We start from the raw sequence: 23,875 nt of genomic DNA, 5'->3' as shown, positions 1-23,875 counted from the left end.
GATGCAACGTTTACATGTCCACTTTCATTTCAATGTGTCGACTAGAGTGTTCGAATGTTCTGAATGGAGAACAGTAGTTGAAATAGTCTAAAATTGGAGTGGAGGATACGTGTGTGAATGATAATGAATTGCTTCTTGTTGGGATGCGTTTGTTGAGTAAGGATGCATATGTGGGAAATCCGTTTGAGGTGTCTAAAATGGCGTATTTTGATTCATTGTATTTCTGAAGAGCAGAGGAAGATTGCAGTAAAACAAAAGTTTTATGTTTTGAACTTCAGAGTAGAGCACCCGTTAAAAGAGTCATCTCAGGGCCACGACGGATGTTCAGGTTGAATACCTGAAGAGAATTCCTGGTGTGGTTGGTGCCCGGCGTCTGAACCGCTGGAGGAATGGAGAAATAGAAGAAAGTCTGTCGATAATGTTGGTTTTTGATAAAGAGCAAATACCTACGCATGTGAAACTTGGTTATGTAGGAAGCTTTCGTACCCAAACCACTGCAGTGTAAGAATATTAAAGGATTTGGCCACATTTCAAGTGTGTGCAGACGTTTCAAGTGTGTGCAGACGTTTCAAGTGTGTGCAGACGTTTCAAGTGTGTGCAGACGTTTCAAGTGTGTGCAGATATTTCAAGTGTGTGCAGACGAACAGAGTATTCTGAAGAATGGTGTGTAGAAAGATGATGGTGTTGCAATTGTGGTGGGGATCATGATCCTGAGTTCCTGGAGTGCCCTGTGAAGGTGAAGAAGGTGGCAAAAGTTAGAGCTGTCAATCAAATCTCCTATGCGGAGGCGATTAAAAGAATTGAGAAAACAAGTAAAATCACATTTTATTGGCCACATACACATGGTTAGCAGATGTTAATGCAAGTGTAGTGAAACGCTTGTGCTTCTAGTTCCAACTATGCAGTAAAATCTAACAAGTAATCTAACAAATCCACAACAACTACCTTATACACACAAATACACACAAATGTAAAGTGATGAATAAGAATATGTACATATAAATATATGGATGAGCTATGGCGTGCGGCATAGGCAAGACGCAGTAGATGGTGTAGAATATAGTATATACAGTGCCTTGCGAAAGTATTCGGCCCCCTTGAACTTTGCGACCTTTTGCCACATTTAAGGCTACAAACATAAAGATATAAAACTGTATTTTTTGTGAAGAATCAACAACAAGTGGGACACAATCATGAAGTGGAACGACATTTATTGGATATTTCAAACTTTTTTAACAAATCAAAAACTGAAAAATTGGGCGTGCAAAATTATGGCGTTAAGGTGGACAGGCAGTGGCTCGTGTGGCACTGTTGTGCCTTCTTCACCACACTGTCTGTGTGGGTGGACCATTTCAGTTTGTCTGTGATGTGTACGCCGAGGACCTTAAAACTTTCCACCTTCTTCACTGCAGTCCCCTCGATGTGGATAGGGTGGTGTTCCCTCTGGTGTTTCCTGAAGTCCACGATCATCTCCTTTGCTTTTATGAAGTTGAGTGAGAGGTTATTTTCCTGACACCACACTCCGAGGGCCCTCACCTCCTCCCTGTAGGCTGTCTTGTCGTTGTTGGTAATCAGGCCTACCACTGTAGTGTCGTCTGAAAACTTGATGATTAAGTTGGAAGCATGCATGGCCACGCAGTCATGGGTGAGCAGGGAGTACAGGAGAGGGCTGAGAACACACCCTTGTGGGGCCCAAGTGTTGAGGATCAGCGGGGTGGAGATGTTGTTGCCTACCCTCACCACCTGGGGGCGGCCCGTCAGAAAGTCCAGGACCCAGTTGCACAGGGCGGGGTCGAGACCCAGGGTGTTAAATGCTGAGCTGTAGTTAATGAACAGCATTCTTACATAGGTATTCCTCTTGTCCAGATGGGATAGGGCAGTGTGATGGCGATTGCATTGTCAGTGGACCTATTGGGGTGGTAAGGAAATTGGAGTGGGTCTAGGGTATCAGGTAGGGTGGAGGTGATATGACACTTAACTTGTCTCTCAAAGCACTTCATGATGATAGAAGTGAGTGCTACGGTGCGATAGTCATTTAGTTCAGTTACCTTATTTTTCTTGGGAACAGGAACAATTGTGGCCATCTTGAATTCTGTGGGGACAACAGACTGGGATAGGGATTGGTTGAATATGTCCGTAAACACACCAGCCAGCTGGTCTGCGCATGCTCTGAGGACGCAGCTAGGGATGCCGTCTGGGCCTGCAGCCTTGCGAGGGTTAACGCGTTTAAATGTTTTATTCACGTTGGCCACGGAGAAGGAGAGCCCACAGGAGAGCAAAGAAGTTGTTTAGTTTGTCTGGGAGCAAGACGTCAGTGTCCGCGACGGGGCTGGTATTCTTTTTGTAATCCATGATTGACTGTAGACCCTGCCACATTTCTCTCGTGTTTGAGCCGTTGAATTGCGACTCTACTTTGTCTCTATACTGACGCGTTGCCTGTTTGATTGCCTTGAGGAGGAAATAGCTGCACTGTTTGTATTCGGTTGTGTTTCCGGTTGCCTTGCCATGATTAAAAGCGCTGGTTCACGCTTTCAGTTTCACGAGAATGCTGCCATTGCTAATAAACTCGCTCACAGAGTCAGCGTATGTTACAATGTTATTGTCTGAGGCTATACGGAACATATCCCAGTCCACGTGATCAAAGCAATCTTGAAGCGTGGAATCCGATTGGTCAGACCAGAATTCTATTGACCTGAGCAGCATAAGGGAAGATATGGTACTGGATACACCACAGCCTGTAGTAAATGTTTTCTGCCAGACAAAAGATACCCTGTGTGTTAAAAGGGTGGAATTTGTTGCATTTATTTCCACAGTTATAAGCTATACAGGACAAGTCTCAAAGAAGTCTAAGAAACTGGACAAACTGACGTAAGGCTTTTACATCTGAAGACTTTCAAGGGGTACTGGCGCCGGAAGACCTACCCTTCCAGGTTCCTCTTGAGCCTGTGTAGGGATCAGATCTGTTTTTATATTTTAACAAAAAAGTTTTGATTTACTTTATTTATTTATTTTGGGTAGTTTGTTTTTTGGGGAATCCTGTTTCCCTCCGGCATAGTAGGTTGCGGGATGCACATTCAATTGTGTGATCACCAATATACCATAGAACGTGCAATCAACAATCCTCACGACCAAGTGAGGAATCTTGTAGTGTGTGACCCCTGTCTGTGCCACATGGTTTAGTGTGTGAGCCCTGTCTGTGCCACATGGTTAGTGTGTGAGCCCTGTCTGTGCCACATGGTTTAGTGTGGCACCACTACGTTGGCAAGACAACAAAATACTACAGGAAAGACGGTCGTTTAGTGTGAGTGTAACGGCTGTCGTGGGTTGAAGAAGGTGAGGACCAAGGTGCAGCGTGGGACGTGTTCATCTTTATTTATGAATTGAACACTGAATGAAAAAATAACAAAAGAGAATGAACAAAACCGAAACAGTTCTGTCTGGTACAGAATACAAAAACAGAAAACAACTACCCACCAACACAGGTGGGAACAGGCTGCCTGAAAAACATAGAATGCCCACCCCAACTCATGCCCTGACCAAACCAAAATAGAGACATAAAAAAGGAACTAAGGTCAGGACGTGACAGTACCCCCACCCAAAGGTGCGGACTTCGGCCGCAAAACCTGACCCTATAAGGGATGGCGGCTCTGGCAGCGCCGGACAGGCAGGAGACTCTGGCGGCGCCGGAGTGAAGGGTGGCCCTGGCTGCTCCGGAGTGAAGGGAGGCTCTGGCGGCTCTGGAGTGAAGGGCGGCTCTGGCAGCTCCGGAGTGAAGGGCAGCTCTGGCAGCTCCGGAGTGAAGGGCGACTCTGGCAGCTTCGGACTGACGGGCGGCTCTGGCAGCTCCGGACAGACGGGCGGCTCTGGCAGCTCCGGACAGACGGGCGGCTCTGGCAGCTCCGGACAGATGGGCGGCTCTGGCAGCTCCGGACAGACGAGTGGCTCTGGCAGCTCCGGACAGACGGGCGGCTCTGGCAGCTCCGGACAGGAGGGGAGACATACAGGCGGCCTCCTCCTTGGCCGAGGCACCGGATGCACTGGACTGTGGAGGCGCACTGGAGGTCTCGAGCAACGAGCCTGCACAACCTGTCCTGGCTGGATACCCCTTGTAGCCTGGCAAGTGCGGAGAGTTGGAACAGGCCGCACTGGGCTGTGCTGGTAAACCGGGGACACCGTGCGTAGGGCTGGTGCCGTATAACCAGGGCCGAGGAGACGCACTGGAGACCAGATGCGCTGAGCCGGCATCATCCCTCCTGTCGTGGGTTGAAGAAGGTGAGGACCAAGGTGCAGCGTGGTACGTGTTCATCTTTATTTATGAATTGAACACTGAATGAAAAAACAACAAAAGAGAATGAACGAAACCGAAACAGTTCTGTCTGGTACAGAATACAAAAACAGAAAACAACTACCCACCAACACAGGTGGGAACAGGCTGCCTAAGTATGGTTCTCAATCAGAGAAAACGATTGACAGCTGCCTCTGATTGGGAACCATACCAGGCCAAACACATAGAAATACAACACACAGAACAAAACATAGAATGAAAAACATAGAATGCCCACCCCAACTCACGCCCTGACCAAACCAAAATAGAGACATAAAAAAGGAACTAAGGTCAGGACGTGACAGTGAGAGGCTCAGCCATGTTAGGATTTTGAAAGTCCTATAGTGCACACCTGGCATTACCCTACAAGTGGCCTACGGTAGCCAGCTAGCTAGCTAATAATACATTGTTTTTGTATTTACTTTCTAGGTTCTCCCACTACCTCAGTTTTTTGGGTCCTTACAAAAACAAATATAATGAGCAATTTTTGTGTCGGTGAGTGTACAGACTGTCGGCCACCTTTCATAACTTGAAACTAGCATAGGCCACAACTACTGGAGAGATATCAGTGACGCACATAACACACAGCACCCCTTCTACGGGAGTGTGGGGGAGGGTTCTTGAAATGTAACATCCAATCAAAATCTTGCCTCTGGGAGCCAGTGGACCATTCAAACCGTTTTTGCAATAAAAAATGATCCAGACTTCGGCGGTTAACGCTTGATCTGATTTAATCTAGGCCTAACTCAGTCAATGTGTGTGATACTAGATTTCAATCTTGCTGACACAGTGTGTGTGTGTGTGTGTGGCAGGCATTTTCACATACTCCCTTCATATCCAGCTGTTTCCAAGTGGCAATCACTCACAATGAGAGAATGATTAGAGAGAGGGGGAGGGGGGGGGGGGTGCATCAGATGTGCTGTGCTGTTCTGTGTGGACTGGAGGGTCGATAAGAGTGCTGGGGTTTCTCCTGCTCACACTCAGGTTTCACTGAGTGACCTTTATGAGCACCGAACACTCTGCAGCAGGACCCACACAGACTTAGACACTCTCTCTACATCTCTCTCTCTCGCTCAGCTCACACCTCTCTCTCTCTCAGCTCACATCTCTCTCTCTCAGCTCACATCTCTCTCTCGCTCAGCTCACATCTCTCTCTCTCAGCTCACATCTCTCTCTCAGCTTTAAATCTCTCTCTCTCTCAGCTTTAAATCTTTCTCTCTCGGCTCACATCTCTCTCTCTGTTCACATCTCTCTCTCATCCTCTCTCAGCTCACATCTCTCTCAGCTCACATCTCTCACTCTCTCAGTTCACATCTCTCTCTCGTTCAGCTCACATCTCTCTCTCTCAGCTCACATCTCTCTCCCCCTCTCTCTCTCTCTCTCTCTCAGCTCACATCTCTCTCTCTCTCTCAGGTCACATCTCTCTCACTCAGCTCACATCTCTCTCTCTCTCACTCAGCTCACATCTCTCTCACTCTCTCAGCTCACATCTCTCTCTCTCAGCTCACATCTCTCTCTCAGCTATAAATCTCTCTCTCTCAGCTCACATCTCTCTCTCTCTCAGCTCGCATCTCTCTCTCTCTCTCTGTTCACATCTCTCTCATCCTCTATCAGCTCACATCTCTCTCTCTATCAGCTCACATCTCTCTCTCTCAGCTCACATCTCTCTCTCTCAGCTCACATCTCTCTCTCTCAGCTCACATCTCTCTCTCTCTCTCTCTCTCTCTCTCTCTCTCTCTCTCAGCTCACATCTCTCAGCTCACATCTCTCTCTCTCTCTCAGCTCGCATCTCTCGCTCTCCATCTCTCTCTCAGCTCACATTCTCTCTCTCTCTCTCAGCTCACATCTCTTTCTCTCTCTCTCAGCTCACCTCCCTCTCTCTCTCAGCTCACATCTTTCTCTCTCTCTCTCAGCTCACAACTCTCTCTCATCCTCTCTCAGCTCACATCTCTCTCTCTCCTTCCCTCTCTGTTCATCTCTTCATCTCTCAGCTCAGCGGTCTCTCTCCTCCACCATGCGGTTAGTTGTGTGTGTCGGTGAGTGTGCAGACTGTGTGTGTGACAGGTTTTATTGCACAATTCCTTAAACACTAAAGTTTAGCTTTTCATGACTCAGTTTATCACCTACAGACCCTTCTTAGATAAAGATGGAGAAATGATTTGTCTCTCCCTCCTTATCTCTTCCCCACTCTCTCTTTCTCAGCCTCTCTTCTCTCCTTCCCCCCTTTCTCCCCGAGCAGCCTTGAGTGGTTAGGCCGAGGGAATAGAGGGGGAAAAGGGATGAGGGGAGGAGTGGGTCATTCAGTGCTTCACTGCTGCAGTGTAATTACTCCTGCTAATCAGAGCACTTTACAGCAGTGCTTCTGTTCCTCTTCTCCTCCATCCTCTCACCTCCTCTCTCCCCCACTCTCCCCCTCGCTCCCATACACTCTCCTAATACTGTCCCTTTCTGACTCTCTCTACCCCCACTCTCCCTATTAACTCTCACTCTCTATGGAAAGCAGAACGCCAACTTGAATCATTTCATCCGAGGAGAGTGTGTGTGTGTGTCTGTGTGCGTGTGTGTGTGTGTGGTGTTTACAAGAGGCCTAGGCAGATAGAGATAGGCCGCAATGAGACAGTGGGAGAGTGTTCTCTGATAGATAAAGAGGTCATTGTGCGTGTGGTGTGTTTGATAACTGTCCTCCACCCCAACTTGACTGCAAGGAACCAAGGAGGGAATACAGTGCCTTGACTTTTTCCATGTTTTGTTGTGTTACAGCCTGAATTTAAAATGTAGTCAATTGAGATTGATTCAATTGTCACTGGCCTACACACAATACCCCATAATGTCATAGTGGAATTATGTTTCTATACTTTTTTTGTTGTTGGACAAATTAATTAAAAATGAAATGCTGAAATGTATTTGAGTCAATACGTAGTCAACCCCTTTGTTATGGCAAGCCTAAATAAATTCAGGTGTAAAAACATGCTTCACAAGTCACATAAGTTTCATGGACTCACTCTGTTCGCAATACTAGGGTTTAACATGATTTTTGAATGACTACCTCATCTCTGTACCCCACACATACAATGATCTGTAATGTCCCTCAGTTGAGCAGTCTATTTCAAATATAGATTCAACCATAAAGACCAGGGAGGTTTTCCAATGCCTCGCAAAAAGAAGGGCACCTATTGGAAGATGGGTTAAATATCCCATTGAATATCCCGTTGAGCATGGGGAAGTTATTAACTACAACTAACTCAGTTACAAGGGATTTCAACAAGAGGCCAATGGTGACATTAAAACAGTTATAGCGTTTAATGGCAGTTATAGGAGGAAACTGAGGATCGATCAACAACAGTGTAGTTACTTCACAATACTAACCTAATTGAGTGAAAAGAAGTAAGCCTGTACATAATGCAAATATTCCAAAACATGCATCCTGTTTGCAACAAGGCACTAAAGTAATACTGCAAAAAATGTGGAAAAGAAATTTACTTTTTTCCCTTAATATAAAGTGTTATGTTTGTGGCAAATAAATACATCACCTGTAACACTCTCCATATTTTCAAGTGTAGTGGTGGCTGCATCATGTTATGGGTGGGTTTGTAATCAATAAGGACTGGGGAGTTTTTCAGGATAAAAAATAAATGGAATGGACTAAGCACAGGCAAAATCCTAGAGGAAACTTCAGTCTGCTTTCCACCAGACATTTGGAGATGAATTTGCCTTTCAGCAGGACAATAAACTAAAACACAAGGCCACATTTACACTAAAGTGCCTTACCAAGAAGACAGTAAATGTTCCTGAGTGGCCTAGTTACAGTTTTGACTTAAATCTACTTGAAGATCTATGGCAAGACCTGAAAATGCTTATTGCTGCGAATGGTGCTTCTACAAAGTATTGACTCAGGGGTGTGAATACTTATGTAAGTGAGAATTTTCTGTATTTCATCTTCTAATACATTTGCAAAAAAATTCAAAAAACATGTTCACTTTGTCATATTGTGTGTCGAGGAAAAAATAGACTTAATCCATTTTGATTTCTGGCTGTAACAACAAAATGTGGAGTAAGTCAAGGGGTACGAACACTTTCTGAAGGCATTGTATAGGGTTAACTTTACAATAAATAAAAAATAAAAAACAAAAAAAATAAAATGCCAAATAAAATACAATTGAATAGCATTTCTCTATCCTCCTCCACTCCCCCTAATAAACAGTTTTTCACCAGCCTGGGCTCATAAAAGCTCAGGGAAGTTTTATTTGTTTCAGAGACGTTTAAAATCCATTGAAGCTGAAATAAAACAGTTAAACCACGGCTGCCTTTGGGTAACACGCTTAGCCGACCGAGACCGGCACTGGAGCCGCAGGTTTATTTCCCGGTTAACTGCCTTACTTTCTAGATCAGCACAGGGCTGATGCATACATGCAGGTAAGCATGAGATATGAGAGAAAAACAGAGAGAAAGAGAATGGGGAGAAAGAGAGAGAGAAAGAGGGCAAGGGGTTCAGAGGAATATAGAAAGAAGGAGAGTAAAGGAGATACAGCTAGAAGGAGGAAAAGAGCAGGTTTGTGTTGGTGACAGTGAGTGTTGAGTCACTCTGACTCACTGTGATCACCCCAGATTGCCATCCGTAGGGTACTGGATGAAATGGACACGGCTATCAGAACTCACACACACCGTCTCCAAAGATGTGAATAAATGGTGTGTGTGTGTGGTCATTGTAGAATTATATGGCTGACGCAGTCGCTGCATGCACTGTATGACTCACACAGTGGAAAAAGTGGAAAGAGGGGAATTTGAAGTGATTGTGGAAATCTCATCTTTGGGATCCTCTTGTTTTACCACCATAATGCTAAACTGACTGTAACTGATTGGTGAATAGAGATGGAAGGAGAAGCGCACTTCCTGAAAGTTCAAGCATGTTCTGTTACACCTGCACTGGGACTGACAGACTGGAAACGTGACTACCATTCCTACTGGCAACATCACTTGTGACCTGACCTTGGCCTAACATAATTCCCTGAAATCGATACCATGCCTTTAAATAGGTTGAGTTTTATTTTTGTGTCTTGGTGTGACGTGGCTGTGAGCAGGGAGTGTCCAGTGTGGAACGGTATTCTCTACAGTTTCAGTAAACCTATCCCTCCCTACGGACAAAGGAATGTCCTGTCATCGCCAAGGATCGCCAAGGAAACAGCCAGGAGATATCTTAACAAGCTGCAGAATTTAACAAATGTACCCTAAGATTCCCATCAGTGTCCATGGGGAGCGTAAATAAATATGCATTCAATCAATGTGGAGAAAAAAACTGAAAAATAGCCTTGTCAGTAATAAAAAAAAGTGCTGAATTTCGACAGTTCGTTATTATTGTGATGGTCCACTGCTTAACTTTGTGTCAAACTGTCAAGAGACCACATCACTGACCAGGACTGCCATTTCACTGTGTTCTTAAAGTTCCATTGCAGCCATTTTTATCTCAATATCAAATCATTTCTGTGTAACGATTAAGTACTTTACAGTGATTGTTTTGAATTAAAATGGTCAAAAATAAAGAAAAATAGCTTCTTAGCAAAGAGCAATTTCTCAAGTGGTTTGGAACTCTTTCTAAATTGGTCTATTAACTAATTTACGGCCTGGTGATGTCAAAACTCCATCAAAACTCCATCCCACCAAAACAGGCAGAAATTTCGGGCAGTATTTTCAAAGCTCTTTCACTAAAATGGCATTATCATTTTCACAGTATTATACCAACCTCACTCATAGCGTGGAAATATCCACTCACCAGACAGTTTATTAAGTACACCACCACGTTTCACAAAAATGGATCGCTCCTACAGACAGTGAGTCACTTGGCCATGGCTTGCTATCTAAAGCAGGCTGCCAGGCATCGAGGCATTCAGTTCCTGTTCGATTGAATGTTAGAATGGGCATAACGAGTGACCTAAGTGACTTTGAGTCTGCTTTGATCGTCGGTGCCAGGCGCGCCGGATCCAGTATCTCAGAAACAGCTGGCCTCCTGGGCTTTTTACGAAGAGAATGGTGCAACAAACACAAAATCCAGTCAACGCCAGTCCTGTGGGCGACAACAACTTGTGGATAAGCAACGACGAAGGAGAATTACAAGAATCGGGCAAGCTAACAGGAGTGCCACAAACAGACAAATAACGGCGCAGTACAACAGTGGTGTGCAGAACGACATCTCGGGAATGCACAACTCGTCGGTCCTTGTCACGGATGGACTATTGCAGAAAACCACCAAACTGGGTTCCTCTCCTATCAGTTAAAAACAAGAAGAAGCGGCTCCAGTGGGCACGCGATCACCAACACTGGACAATTGAGGAGTAGAAAAATGTTCCCTGGTCTGACAAATCCCGGTTCTTGTTGCTTTATGCTGATGGCAGAGTCAGGATTTGGCGTAAGCAGCGTGAGTCCATGGACCCATCCTGCCTGGTGTCAACAGACCAACATCCTTGTGGAATGTTTCTGCCTTTTAGGTCTGACCCAGTGTTTATAAAACACAGGAAAATCATATTATTTGAGGGCTGAGGAAGCCTGCATGGGGTTCTGTTCTGTTGGGGATTACTCCTTCATAATCACACCACCACAGAGAGAGACAAGGCCCATCTCCACCATCCACCACACTCCCCTCGGGGTGTGGATACTGGCAGACATTCTGTAACTACATCTAATGCTTGAAGCATAACAGTTTTATTACACAACACACACAGTAGGAGTGCGTGACACAGCAGATAACAGGGTAACCACTACAAAGAACATGACTGAGTTGTCCTGTGCTGTATGTACGTTGCCAAGGGAAGCAGAAGCAAGAAGGCCTCTGGGCAGCCATGGTGAATGGTGCTGCTGGCACACTGGAAAATAGCAGTTGTTCATTAATGCAATTTACAGAGAAACAGAAAGAGAGAGAGGAAATGGGACAATTTCTAAAAATGTCTGCTCTTTAGTGAGTTAAGCCTGATGAAAACCAGACCCCTCCAGTAGCAGAGAGAGAGAGAGAGAGAGAGAGAGAAAGAGAGAGAGAGAGAGAGAGAGAGAGAGAGAGAGAGAGAGAGAGAAAGAGAGAGAGAGAGAGAGAGAGAGAGAGAGAGAGAGAGAGAGAGAGAGAAAAAGAGAGAGAGAGAGAGAAAAAAAGAGAGAGTTCCTACTGCTGCCCTCCCAGGCCTGGCCTGCAGCACCAGAGGTTAAGCTGAACACACTGACCCTCTAAAGCCCCTGACTTTGTACTGCGGTTACTCCACATGGTGTGTGTCATGTTATGTACAGAGATCACAGTCATGCTCCCATATAGAGAAGAACTTGGATTGCGTCCCCAATGGCACCCTATTCCCTCTATAATAGTGCACTACTTTTGACCAGAGCCCTATGAGTTCTGGTCAAAAGTAATGCACTATGTAGGAAATAGGGTGCCCTTTGGGATGCGACCCTGGTGAGAGAGTCATGATGTGCTGCTGGGCTTGAGTTATTGTGTGGGTGAGTGACAGTTTTCTCCCATCTCCTCCTCCTCTAGAAGCATTCCCCCCTTTTCTCCAGATAGCATCTTAGCCGGAGCCCATCTGCCTATAAGAACAAGCATTCACATGTGTGCGTGCACTGTCACTCAAACATCTGCTTAGAGACATTGTCGTGACTAAACCCAGGCTCAGAACTACTTGAAGAAGGATGTATACAGTTATAGTTCATGAAATGTTATTTTTACATTATGGGGAAACGTATCTTTTTGGTTTGTTTTTATTTCCCTGGTCCCCATTGTAAATTCCCTTTTTGATATACCGGTGTGCTAACTACAGTACCATGTGCTGGTTCCAAGGAGACTTGATGTAGGTTGCTTAGCCAATGATAATGTATTCCTAAACTGGCTATTATTACTGCTTTTTTAAATAAAACATTCTTACCGTAAAATAATGACCTCATACGAAAATGTCCTCTTCCTCTCTTATATAATAGCATTCTCTCCATTTCCTCTCTTCCTTCACTCTCCTTAGATCCTCTCCTCCCGTCCTACACTTCTCCCACCTTTCCCCTGGACCTGTCTTCCCCCTCTTTCACAGACATCTTCCCACCAGACAGCTCCAGCAGCCCCTCCCCGGGGGGAGAGAGCACCACGGCCCAGCCCAGCCCTCACTTCATCAGACCGGGCTTCAACGAGAACCTCATCCCCATCTACTGCTCCATCCTGGCTGCTGTGGTGGTGGGGCTGGTGGCCTACATCATCTTCAAAAGGTGAGGGGCCATGGAGTGGGAGCATAGACAAAGCAGGGAGATAGGATATGAGCACAGGTAGAAGCAGCTATCACACAGATAGAAGAATATATCACACAGATATAATAATATATCACACAGATAGAAGCAGCTTCACGTAGATATAAGAATATATCACACAGATAGAAGCAGCTTCACGTAGATATAAGAATAAATCACACAGATAGAAGCAGCTTCACATAGATATAAGAATATATCACACAGATAGAAGCAGCTATCACACAGATAGAAGCAGCTTCACGTAGATATAAGAATATATCACACAGATAGAAGCAGCTATCACACAGATAGAAGAATATATCACACAGATAGAAGAATATATCACACAGATAGCTGCTTCTATCTGTGTGATAGCTGCTTCTATCTGTGTGATAGCTGCTTCTATCACACAGATAGAAGCAGCTACCACACAAATAGAAGCATCTATCACACAGATAGAAGAATATATCACACAGATAGAAGCAGATATCACACAGATAGAAGCAGCTATCACACAGATGGATGCAGCTATCACACAGATAGAAGCAGCTATCACACAGATAGGACCAGAGACAAAGCAGGGAGGATGATACATGTATGCAGACAGTGGGCTCAGGCTGGAGGAGGGAGAGAGAGTGAACTAGGACAGAGAGGTTGACTTGTCAGGGAAGGGGAATGACAGGCAGGATGGTGTTTGAGTGATGTAGCCCATGGCTAAAGAAAGGCAGGGAGCCCAATAGAGAGCGACTGTATGGTGAAATATTCAGGCCTGTTGTGGAATGGCAAGATATTGACCCAGTTACACCACATGATTACACACACACACACACACACACACACACACACACACACACACACACACACACACACACACACCATAATGCATTTCAAAGGTCACACACACAAAGGTCACACATACACACACAAGCATTTGCACACAACACATACACACACATGCCGATTCAAACACACCATGTACCACGTTAACAAGCTCATCATCAAATCCAGTATTGATTGTAAAGTGCAGTCCAGTTGAAATCCGAGTGGCTACTTCGTCAACACAAACAGTTACGGGGCTACTTTAATATCTGTCTCCTTCCACTGTATAAACAGGTCCAACACGGTCTGTTAAAAGGCCTTGATTGACTGATTGATTAGATTGGATCATTACGACTAGGAGGCTGTTCCAGCCAGAGACAACATTACAGTAAAAATGACTGAGGATAAAACCACTATGAAGCCAGAAGGCTTGTTTCCCTGCTGGTCCTTCATGTTTACTGGAAGACTTTCAGAGATGTTTGATGACTGATCTCTCCTCGTCCCTTCCACGTTTCCTGATGACCATCCCAATCACAAAACGTCCATTACTTGTATCACATCAATTAAACCACTTCTGGGAACACAGTGTTGTGGGCTTGACTCACTTCTTCTCCGTTCACACCTTCCCAGGTGGAACAGCTGCAAGCAGAACAAACAGCCGGCTAACAACCACCAAGCCACAGCAGCCAATCAAACGGTGACGCCGGAGGGGGAGAAGCTGCACAGCGACAGCGGCATCTCAGTGGACAGCCAGAGTCTGCAGGAGCAGCAGCATGCAGCCCAGGTCCAGACACAGACACACAGACAGGAACAGATTGGTGAGCTCTACAACACACACTGTACACTTAGCTAGATGCTGTAATGGAAGTCTGTATGAGTGTGTGTTCACCTGTTGGGTCTGTATGGAGATTCTATGCTAGCTGGACTAGGCATATACAAGTGAGAGATGAAAGTGGTAACAAAGTGAATTTAGGATACATATTTTATTATTGTACATAGCGAGTCTCAGATATTATCCCGTTGTGTGTACATACTTAGACACGACTTTGGAAATGTCACCAAATAAGTCTTAACATGGGAGGTTATGAAGGTGGGAAGGATGAGTAGTCTACACAATTTACATCTGATATCTGTGTTTTACCAATGTACAGTATACCCCTTTACCTATGCTACATGTGACCCAGCCTTCAATATTTGGGTGAGAGAGAGAGACCGAGAGACAGAGACAGAGAGAGAGAGAGAGAGATAGAGAGAGAGAGAGAGAGAGAGAGAGAGAGAGAGAGAGAGAGAGAGAGAGAGGACAGGGTGGTCCAGTATTCGGTGGGAGACAGCACCACTGCCTTGTGGGAAATACATGATGAATGGTCGTGAAGGAGCAGAGCAACTTTTTAAACGGAACAAGTGAAAACAAAAGCAAGAGCTTCAGGAATGTGAAGTGGTCTCTCTATAGAGCCTGGAGCAACCTATCTTCCTTTCATTTAAAAATCCATGGCAGAGACACAGTCAGTCCTCTTATACTGAGGAGAACCATGCTCTACTTACTCCTCTCTCCATCTCTTTAGCTCTTTCAACTTATCTCTCTCTTTCTGTGTCTCTCTACATATCTACTCTTTCTCCCTCCCTTTCTATCTCCCCTTTTCTTTATCTCTCTCTCTCTCTCTGGAGTCTCAGTGGCGTGGCACAGTTTCTATCCACTCAGAGGAGTGATAGAGAGAGCTTTGTCGTCAAAAGGAAGAGAGGAGACCAACTACAGAGTGAAGAGTTTGTTTTTCCAACCTCCTAAATGCTGAGCCAGAGCCTAAGGGGCCCCACACATCCAGTGACTCAGCATCTCTCTCTATGCAATCATGAATGCATAACTGAAGAGGTTATGAAGTAGTAATGAGGTAGTTTAGAAGACAATTATAAAGTTATGTTCGTGAATCGTGAGTTAACTTATGCACCATCACCTGATCTGACCCGGGACCTCTGCTGTTTTGGATCTTACCCACAACCTAAATGCATACCCATGCCCATGTGATGTCTGGGAAGCCTGGGAAATGCTGCTATTGTTTTGTTTTGTGTTGTGGGAATTCTATTCATTTCCCCCCACTCAGAAATGCAAAGCCTCAGTATAATGGAGAAAAGGGGGCATCTTTTCCTGGGGATTAGCATGTGATTGGGTCATTGAGTAGATGCCCGCCCCTTTAACCCTTGTCTCTTTGTGTGATTGGCTCATTAGCAGGTGTTGTGTGATGGAGGCCAGGCCCGATCCCCCTGCTTGTTTAAATCTGATCCAGCAACAGTGTTTAATGTCTGCTAATTAGCGTCAGCACTGTCTTCTGGCGCAGAAGCCATTAAAATACAGTACTGCACACAGCATGCTGTGGGCTGGGCGGCTACTCCACTAGTAAATGGGGACTTGTTAAAATATAAAACACCCAAGGGGGTGAGAATATGTACAATAAATCCATAAAATCATATGGATTTCCCTTTTCAAATGAACCATATTTTACACATACAGTATGACTGAAAGCCCACAGCAGTCTTTGTAGACGGTGTCATACCCAGTCAAAACAAGTCAATTAAGATTTCAAGTGAAATATGAAAATCTATAAAAGATACCCTGTGCTTTGATTGACAAGCTCAAAAGGACTCCCCGCGTCCCTGCCTTGGGGTAAGAACTCCCAAAAGACTTACAGACATCTATAATAAGTCTTCTCTACTCTCCAGTGCAATCTGGTGATCTTTTAAATAGCAATCTGTCTTTTACCTCTGAGGCCCCTTCCCCTTTACGCTGGAGTATTCCTTCCTCAAGGGGCAGAGGGGTGTTTAAAACTTAAATGGGACTCAAACCTCTCACTCATCTCTCTCATCATCGTGCCTCTGTCCTTAGTCTGATCCCATTCTATACCTGAACGATAGTCACGGAAACTGTCAATCAAAGTCTGCTCATCCCAGGTTAGAGGGGCAGTGGGCTAAAGCTAGTGTAGTACAATGCTAGTGTAGTAGGAGAGTAGCTAGTGTAGAAGGAAAGTAGCTATTAGGGGTAGGAGAGTAGCTAGTGCAGTATGAGTAGCTAGTAAGGTAAAATTGTAGCTATATGGGTAGGAGAGTAGCTAGTGGGGTAGGAGAGTAGCTAGTGGGGTAGATGAGTATCTGGTAGGGTAGGAGAGTAGCTAGTGGGGTATGAGAGTAGCTAGTAGGGTAGAAGAGTAGCTAGTAGGGTAGAAGAGTAGCTATATGGTTAGGAGAGTAGCTAGTGCATTGGGAGAGTAGCTAGTAGGGTAGGAGAGTAGCTAGCTAGTAGGGTAGGAGAGTAGCTAGCTAGTGGGGTAGGAGAGTAGCTAGCTAGTGGGATAAGAGAGTAGCTAGTGGGGTAGGAGTGTAGCTAGTAGGGTAGGAGAGTATCTAGTAGAGTAGGAGAGTAGCTGGTGGGGTGGGAGAGTAGCTGGTGGGGTGGGAGAGTAGCTAGTAGGGTAGAAGAGTAGCTAGATGGTTAGGAGAGTAGCTAGTGCATTGGTAGAGTAGCTAGTAGGGTAGGAGAGTAGCTAGTGTAGTAGGAGAGTAACTAGTGGGGTAGGAGAGTAGCTAGTAGGGTAGAAGAGTAGCTAGATGGGTAGGATAGTAGTTAGTGGGGTAGGAGAGTAGCTAGTGGGGAAGAATAGTAGCTAGTGTAGTAGAAGAGTAGCTAGTAGAGTAGGAGAGTAGCTAGTGGGGTAGGAGAGTAGCTAGCTAGTGGGATAAGAGAGTAGCTAGTGGGGTAGGAGTGTAGCTAGTAGGGTAGGAGAGTATCTAGTAGAGTAGGAGAGTAGCTGGTGGGGTGGGAGAGTAGCTGGTGGGGTGGGAGAGTAGCTAGTAGGGTAGAAGAGTAGCTAGATGGTTAGGAGAGTAGCTAGTGCATTGGTAGAGTAGCTAGTAGGGTAGGAGAGTAGCTAGTGTAGTAGGAGAGTAACTAGTGGGGTAGGAGAGTAGCTAGTAGGGTAGAAGAGTAGCTAGATGGGTAGGATAGTAGTTAGTGGGGTAGGAGAGTAGCTAGTGGGGAAGAATAGTAGCTAGTGTAGTAGAAGAGTAGCTAGTAGAGTAGGAGAGTAGCTAGTGGGGTAGGAGAGTAGTTCGTGCAGTAGAAAGCTGGTGTAGTAGGGAGTAAAGCCCTTTCTGTTGAGGAGGCAGCCCTGGGATGTGGATGAGGTAGACAGCAAGAGCTTTAGAGCAGGACAAATACTAACGTATTGCGTTGTCCAAAGCACTTTGAGACTAAATGAAGAGCTATATAAATGCTAATCCATTATTAGTATTAATCATGAATAAATGTAACATATTGCAGTGAGGACCTCTGTATTGAGTAAAATAGAATAACTTGAGTCTGTATTGACTCAGTTCTAAAAGAAAGAGGGATGTCAGTGGTGGGAGGGGTACAGTGTGACAATCAGACAGAGAAGCTAGGGCCAGGTCATATTTACATTTTGCATGTACACTTTGGTAATTTAGCAGATGCTCTTATCCAGACAGACTTACAGTCAGTGCATTCAATTAAGGTAGGTAAGACAACCACAAATCACAGTCCCTGTTTAAGCAAAATCACATCACAGAGAGGGTAATCAAATGTGAGGAGGAATGTGAAACGCAATGACGTACATGTAATTGCCGGCTGATTGACAGGTAGTGTATGTGGGGTCTGGTTAGGGCTGGTCAAACGACCCTGGGGCATCAGAATGTAATCAGCATGTCTCCTGTATTCCATTCTTGCCATTAAGAGGAGAGCAGTTGATTGCCTATTCACTACCGATCTCAATCTCAGTCTTAATCAGCTATCTTTAAAGCTTCAGAGTGGCCTGAAATCAAATCAGCATCGGCTGAACATGCTAATGGAAGATCGACTGTTAGATCGACTATTCTGAACATGCCCAGTAGAATTTAATCTGATAAAGACTGGTCAATAGCTTAGAAATGGAATGGGTGAAACAGTGGTTCCCATTTAAAGCAACCATTAGATTTTCTGTGTCAACAATATTTATCAAGGAAGCCACCAACTGACTCAGTAGGTTTACATTTGCAGTCTAGGGAGGGCTGCATGAACCATTCAAAGTGGAGTTCCTGAAGAGGAACACAAATATTTTGCTGCTATCATGAAAAGACAGAATGATTCAGCAAGACTGCTCAGTGTCTGTCTGCAGTGTCTGTCATGCCTGCAGGATGGCTGTCTGAACAGGAAGGAGAACAAGTCACAGACTGCATGACGTGCTCTGGAGAGAATCAACATGAATAACGAGAGCTAAAGGAGAGCCAGAGGAAAAAGAGAGGATTTCAGAAAAAAATGGAATGTGTGTAGAATGAGAGAAGATCGACTGTAGCAGAAGCTCCGCCTCTGTGTGCACCACATACACTTAAACAGGCCTGATGATGTCATAGCGTGGTTGATACAAAAAAGCCCTTCTTGTGAACCTTTAGAATTAGAGCTCTCTTCTGGCTGGCACAGGGGTGCATTGATCAAGACAAGAAAACAACCAGTGAGCTCAGAGCTCCTCTAAAAAACGCCTCTGTATTCCGGAAGCGTTTCCATGGCACCCCTCAATTGACAACAGGTTGAGGACTTATGGGAAAAGGGGACATTTGTCCCTCTCCCTCACTCCCTGTAGTAATGAGTTCAGTGAAACAGTTGGAGGGGTTGATGAGTTTGTGACCTCACAAGGCCCCCTACAGGGCAAAGTGTATCAGAGTGGACACAGCGTCATAGACCGTTGACCACTGATACTGTGTTACTTCATACGACCAGAGAACATCTGCATGTTTCACCACTGATCATATATGTTTTTAACATGTTTCTCTCTCTCTCTCTCAGTGGTGAGTGTGGATGGGGGACCTGACTCACCTCCCCCCCAGGTATGAGGAAGAGGAGAAGCCGCTGACAGGAAGGAGGAAAAGGAGGAGAGGGGGAAGTGGGGTTGCCATGGAAACCTTGATGTGGGAATGGACATACAGTATAAGAGTACAGACTGAGTGTGCTTCTTGGGATACAACAAGGAAGTTGACGACATTATCGCCCCTTTTCACCGAGTGTGGCCACTGGTTTCTGACTGGACTCTTGTCCCAGTATGGACCCTTATTGGACAGACTGGAGCATCAGAGGCTGACTCAGTATCTCTACACAGAACTCAACTCTGCCAGTGTGTCTTTGAACACTAAACCTCTCCGCCAGTACCAACCCTAACACCAACCCTAACACCAACGCCAAACGCCAAACACCAACCCTAACACCAACCCTAACACCAACCCTAACACCAACCCTAACACCAACGCCAAACACCAACCCAAACCTAAACCCTAACACCAACCCTAACACCAATTGTCTGCCTCAAGTCACTAAAGTTGCAATATCACTACCACCCATAATCCAAGAAGCATCACTGTGTTAGATATCCTGGTCTTTTCTGTCAGCTGGTGAGGACCAATCATTATGAAAAGTGTGTTAGTATGTTATCCCATGAAGGAGTTTCATCCTGTGTCCCCATAAGTTCACTGACAACTTCCTTTGACCATTTGCTAAAATTATTATTCATCCACCCCCCGATTCCCCCCTACTCACTCACATTATCAAATGTTTGTGCCTCAGAGGTAGATAAACTTTCTGTCCCCTCTCTCCCCTTGTCTGTACTCTCTCTCTCAGCATGTAACTATCTGTCCCTCTTTCCATCCCTCCATCTATACCTATCCTATCCTAGTGTGTTCTCAGGGCAAGTCCTGCAGTAGTCTCTCCGTCACACCCCCAGACTGTCTTCTCAGACCTCAGCAGTAGCAGCTTGTTGTAATCCTCCATGTGAACCTGTCTGATAGTATCCCACTGTTATCTATTCAACACAACTCAGTGGGGGAACGGTTACGCTGCGTTTAGATGGTAGACGGTGGGTAGAGGTAGACGAGGTAGACGGTGTCCGGATGTCATTGTTTTCAATGAGAGCACAACGGTAAATGCTGTTGAGGTCACGGTAGACGGGACTTGCCACCAGAGTTAAAATATTTAAACTTTTGTTGTCTGTCGTAGCGTTGTTTTCTACCAGATGTTGATTTGCACTGTTTGTTTACCAAAATCACCACAGCAACCATACCGTCGTGCTGGCTTGCTTTCTTCTTGTATGATGGTTTCTGCGTCCCTCGTCTAAATGCAGCATTAGTCGCCCATTCCAAAATCTCCTATCCTTTTTCTTTACCACAGACACAGACATTCCTTAGGTGTACAGGGACGGACACATTTGTGTTGTTGTTATACTGTTGCCTCTGATTACTGCTCTCCTATTCTCATTGGCTGTGGATCATTCCATCATTTCGTCACCGCAACATGATACACCATCTCTCCTCTGTTTTCTGACACACTTGACTCCTTTTCTCCATCCAACATGGACTCCAGGATTCTGTTGGAATGATTCATGCTTTGAATTTAACAGATTCTAGATGTTTCTCTCATGTCTGTTTGTGGCGCATCCGCCTCTCTTAGTGGTTTGAGTTACAAGGCCTCCTCAGCAGTGCAGCTCCATTACCCCAGGAGCTGTAATATGCAATGTGAGGAGCATTTTTGGACTATTTAACATTCCTGACTCATTGACCTGACGCATAATGTGATGTCCAACTGCCAAAAATGGAACTGTGACATCATCAGAAAGAGGCTCTGCCGTATCAGTATTCGAGGCTGTTCCATGGTAGCCTGACGAGAGTTGTCTAGAAATAGTATACAGTTTATATACAAACACTGTATAGTAGGCTATACTCAAGACTCCCCTTAATTATCCATTATATTGTACTTGCTAATGAGTGGAGACATGGGACACTCGTCAGAGACTTCCGTCTCACTGAAATAAACACAAGCACTTGCACACACACACTCACGTGCAGATATGTGTGTGTGCTAAAGAGTGTGCGGTGGCGCTAATGTGTCTGCTGCGGTATAGTATGGTAGGGGTATGGGTGTAAACACAGGGGCCATTAGGGAGACATTCCTGACAGGCAGGTATAATTACCTCAGGATTTCAGGTTCATTTAGCTTCACTCAGTCAGCTGGCTCTCATCTGAATCCCTCTGTTATGTACTGCACAGAGACATACAGAGCGCTTTTAAAGTGGCAACAATGTGACATTACCATTACTCACCTCTCATGTGTCTGAGAGAGCAGTGACATTTTACTGTATCACAATAGTGATCTGAAGCATACTGAAGCATACGCAGCATACTGAACACGCAGTAGGTATTAGATGTTAGCAATGTAGCTACGCTTACTGTAACTGTACTGCTTTGAAGTCCAGGTTTGATTCCCAGGGACATGCGATTACTCAGGGTCCCTTTGGTGTGGTTTGAAGCTTGAATTTAGATGTAGGTAGATAGCAAAGTAGAGATATTAGCAGAGATACTTTTGTGTGTGTGTGAGAGAGAGAGAGAGACAGAGAGAGAGAGAGAGAGAGAGATAATCTGGCGTAGCAAAGATACAGTAGGGAAGACGCTCTCATAGTAGTGAGTTTTGAGGCTTTTGAATAGAAAACAGACCAACACACCCACACTATATTCCCCCTGGGGGCCTCCTTGTGACATATCCAGTGGCTTTACACACACAGTGTTTCACACAATATTATTGACAGCAGTGTGATTCATATTGCTCCACAATGGAAGTGCAGTAGGACCCAGTGGACCAACAGATTGGCATAATACCACTGACTGACAGGAGGGATTGTCATCAACGACTAGTGAACAACTGAACCTTTCACTGTGGCTGGCGGCCCCACGGGCCCAATCTAACACTGTGCTGTCTCACAGGTGAATAGAGGTGTCAATATAGAATCTACAGTATGACTCAATCTGTACTGTTCCTCCACAGCAGGGGACACTGGTAGAGTGGAGGAAGATAATATAAGAATGTAAAGCTGAATAACGTTACAGACATAAATATGCAAAACATTCAATGTTCTTCTATTGTTTTTGTTATGAATATTATTCTCTTTTTTGAAATCAGTATTTTTTTGTAAACGGTTTCTTGTTTTAGCACTTATTAGATGTAATAGGCACACTCAAAGACTGTGCTATACAAGTGCCTGTGTACAGAGTCAGGTGTGTTTGAGTTATGTTCAGAACACTTTATGTTGTTCTTCTTCTTCCGTTTTTATTCTCACTTGTTGTATGATCTGTGTTTTGTTTCATCATTTGAGTGTTAATGAAGGTTTCAGGAAGTATAGGCCATAGGTTAAAACGTACTACTAATGTTGTTGAAATCCATATAGCATCATCTACGTACATGCCATCTGCTGTGGTTCTATTTTACCGACCACAATATACTCTACCTACAGTGCAAAAGTGGCAATATGTGATGAGCATGACCAGTATGTTTTTACATGTTCAGTTTGTCCAGAGGTTGTGGACAGACATGCCATGTATGAGGAGGATTCACTGTGATTCTCTATGGTAATATCCAAGATATAATAAATCCCCACAGACATTTCAGACCCCTCCCCCCCAAAAGCTGAATGTTACATGTACTTACCTACTAGTGTAAAATGCATTGTGTAAATGTGAATTTCTTAGAGTTGTTACAATATATAAATACACTATAAAATTGAAATAGCAAACAAATTAATTATCTGATAGAATAAAAACAAATGTAATTGCACCTTTGTCAAGTCATTTGTCCTCAATACTGAATGTTGATAATGTAGCAAGTCAGCTGATGGATTCTCATTCCCTACTGTGAATTCATTGTTGTTTGGGAAAGAAATATAGTGGACACAATACACTGAAATATGCTTCTTCGCTTAAAACATCTAAAATTGCCAATGTTTAACACTGGTAGTCGGCTATCTCTCCCGGGGAATCCTTGATTACAACAATATTGGACAGCACCCAGTACAAACTCTCCCGACCCTCATCTATAACTGATCTTTTATCAACAGTTACAGGAATAATCTCTGTGGGTTTGTCTCATTGACAGTTTTGGCTTTCTGTATGAAAATACCTAAAAGGTTCCCCCTTTAGAATTACCCCCAAAGTATTTCTGAAAAAGGCCTCAAGCTAATGAAAATAAAATGTTAAAACCACAAAGTATGGAGCATGTGACCTTAGCCAAACCACAGTTAAAAACAGGACCATATGTGAGGGTTCATTGGACTGTTGGAGCCTAGTTCTCCATTATATTATCATCAGGTAAGTGTTCAATAACATGGAGATGTCTGGTAGATATGGTTCACACACACACACACACACACACACACACACACACACACACACACACACACACACACACACACACACACACACACACACACACACACACACACACACACACACACATACACACACACACCAGATATGACATAGTGTGATGAATTGCTGAATCATCAGAATGTGTGGTTGAATCCCAAACCAGCAAACCAGATGGGAGCTAGACACACTACATAGTTTAATTTGATTAGCCAGGACCGTTCAAACAGAGGCGCTAATCAAATGCTGAAATGTATTTTTTTCCTACCTGAACATTAA

General features: G+C 44.6%; 1 protein-coding gene across 2 annotated transcripts in view; it reads left to right on the top strand.

Moving 5' to 3' along the window:
• The window catches only part of LOC139365047 (tumor necrosis factor receptor superfamily member 16-like), a 43,849-nt gene extending 20,840 nt beyond the window's left edge, over positions 1 to 23,009 (top strand). For both annotated transcript variants that reach the window (XM_071102392.1, XM_071102391.1), the window contains 3 exons: positions 12,310 to 12,547; positions 14,015 to 14,202; positions 19,206 to 23,009. In XM_071102392.1, coding sequence (XP_070958493.1) covers positions 12,310 to 12,547; positions 14,015 to 14,202; positions 19,206 to 19,252 — 473 coding nt within the window. In that variant the 3' untranslated portion in view covers positions 19,253 to 23,009. The remainder of the gene's footprint in view (positions 1 to 12,309; positions 12,548 to 14,014; positions 14,203 to 19,205) is intronic.
• Positions 23,010 to 23,875: the final 866 nt, after the last annotated feature.

Source organism: Oncorhynchus clarkii, chromosome 13 (assembly GCF_045791955.1).
Source record: "Oncorhynchus clarkii lewisi isolate Uvic-CL-2024 chromosome 13, UVic_Ocla_1.0, whole genome shotgun sequence".
NCBI lineage: Eukaryota > Metazoa > Chordata > Actinopteri > Salmoniformes > Salmonidae > Oncorhynchus > Oncorhynchus clarkii.
The sequence above is the reverse complement of the archived record's forward strand: the minus strand, read 5'-3'. Positions and strand labels throughout refer to the sequence as shown.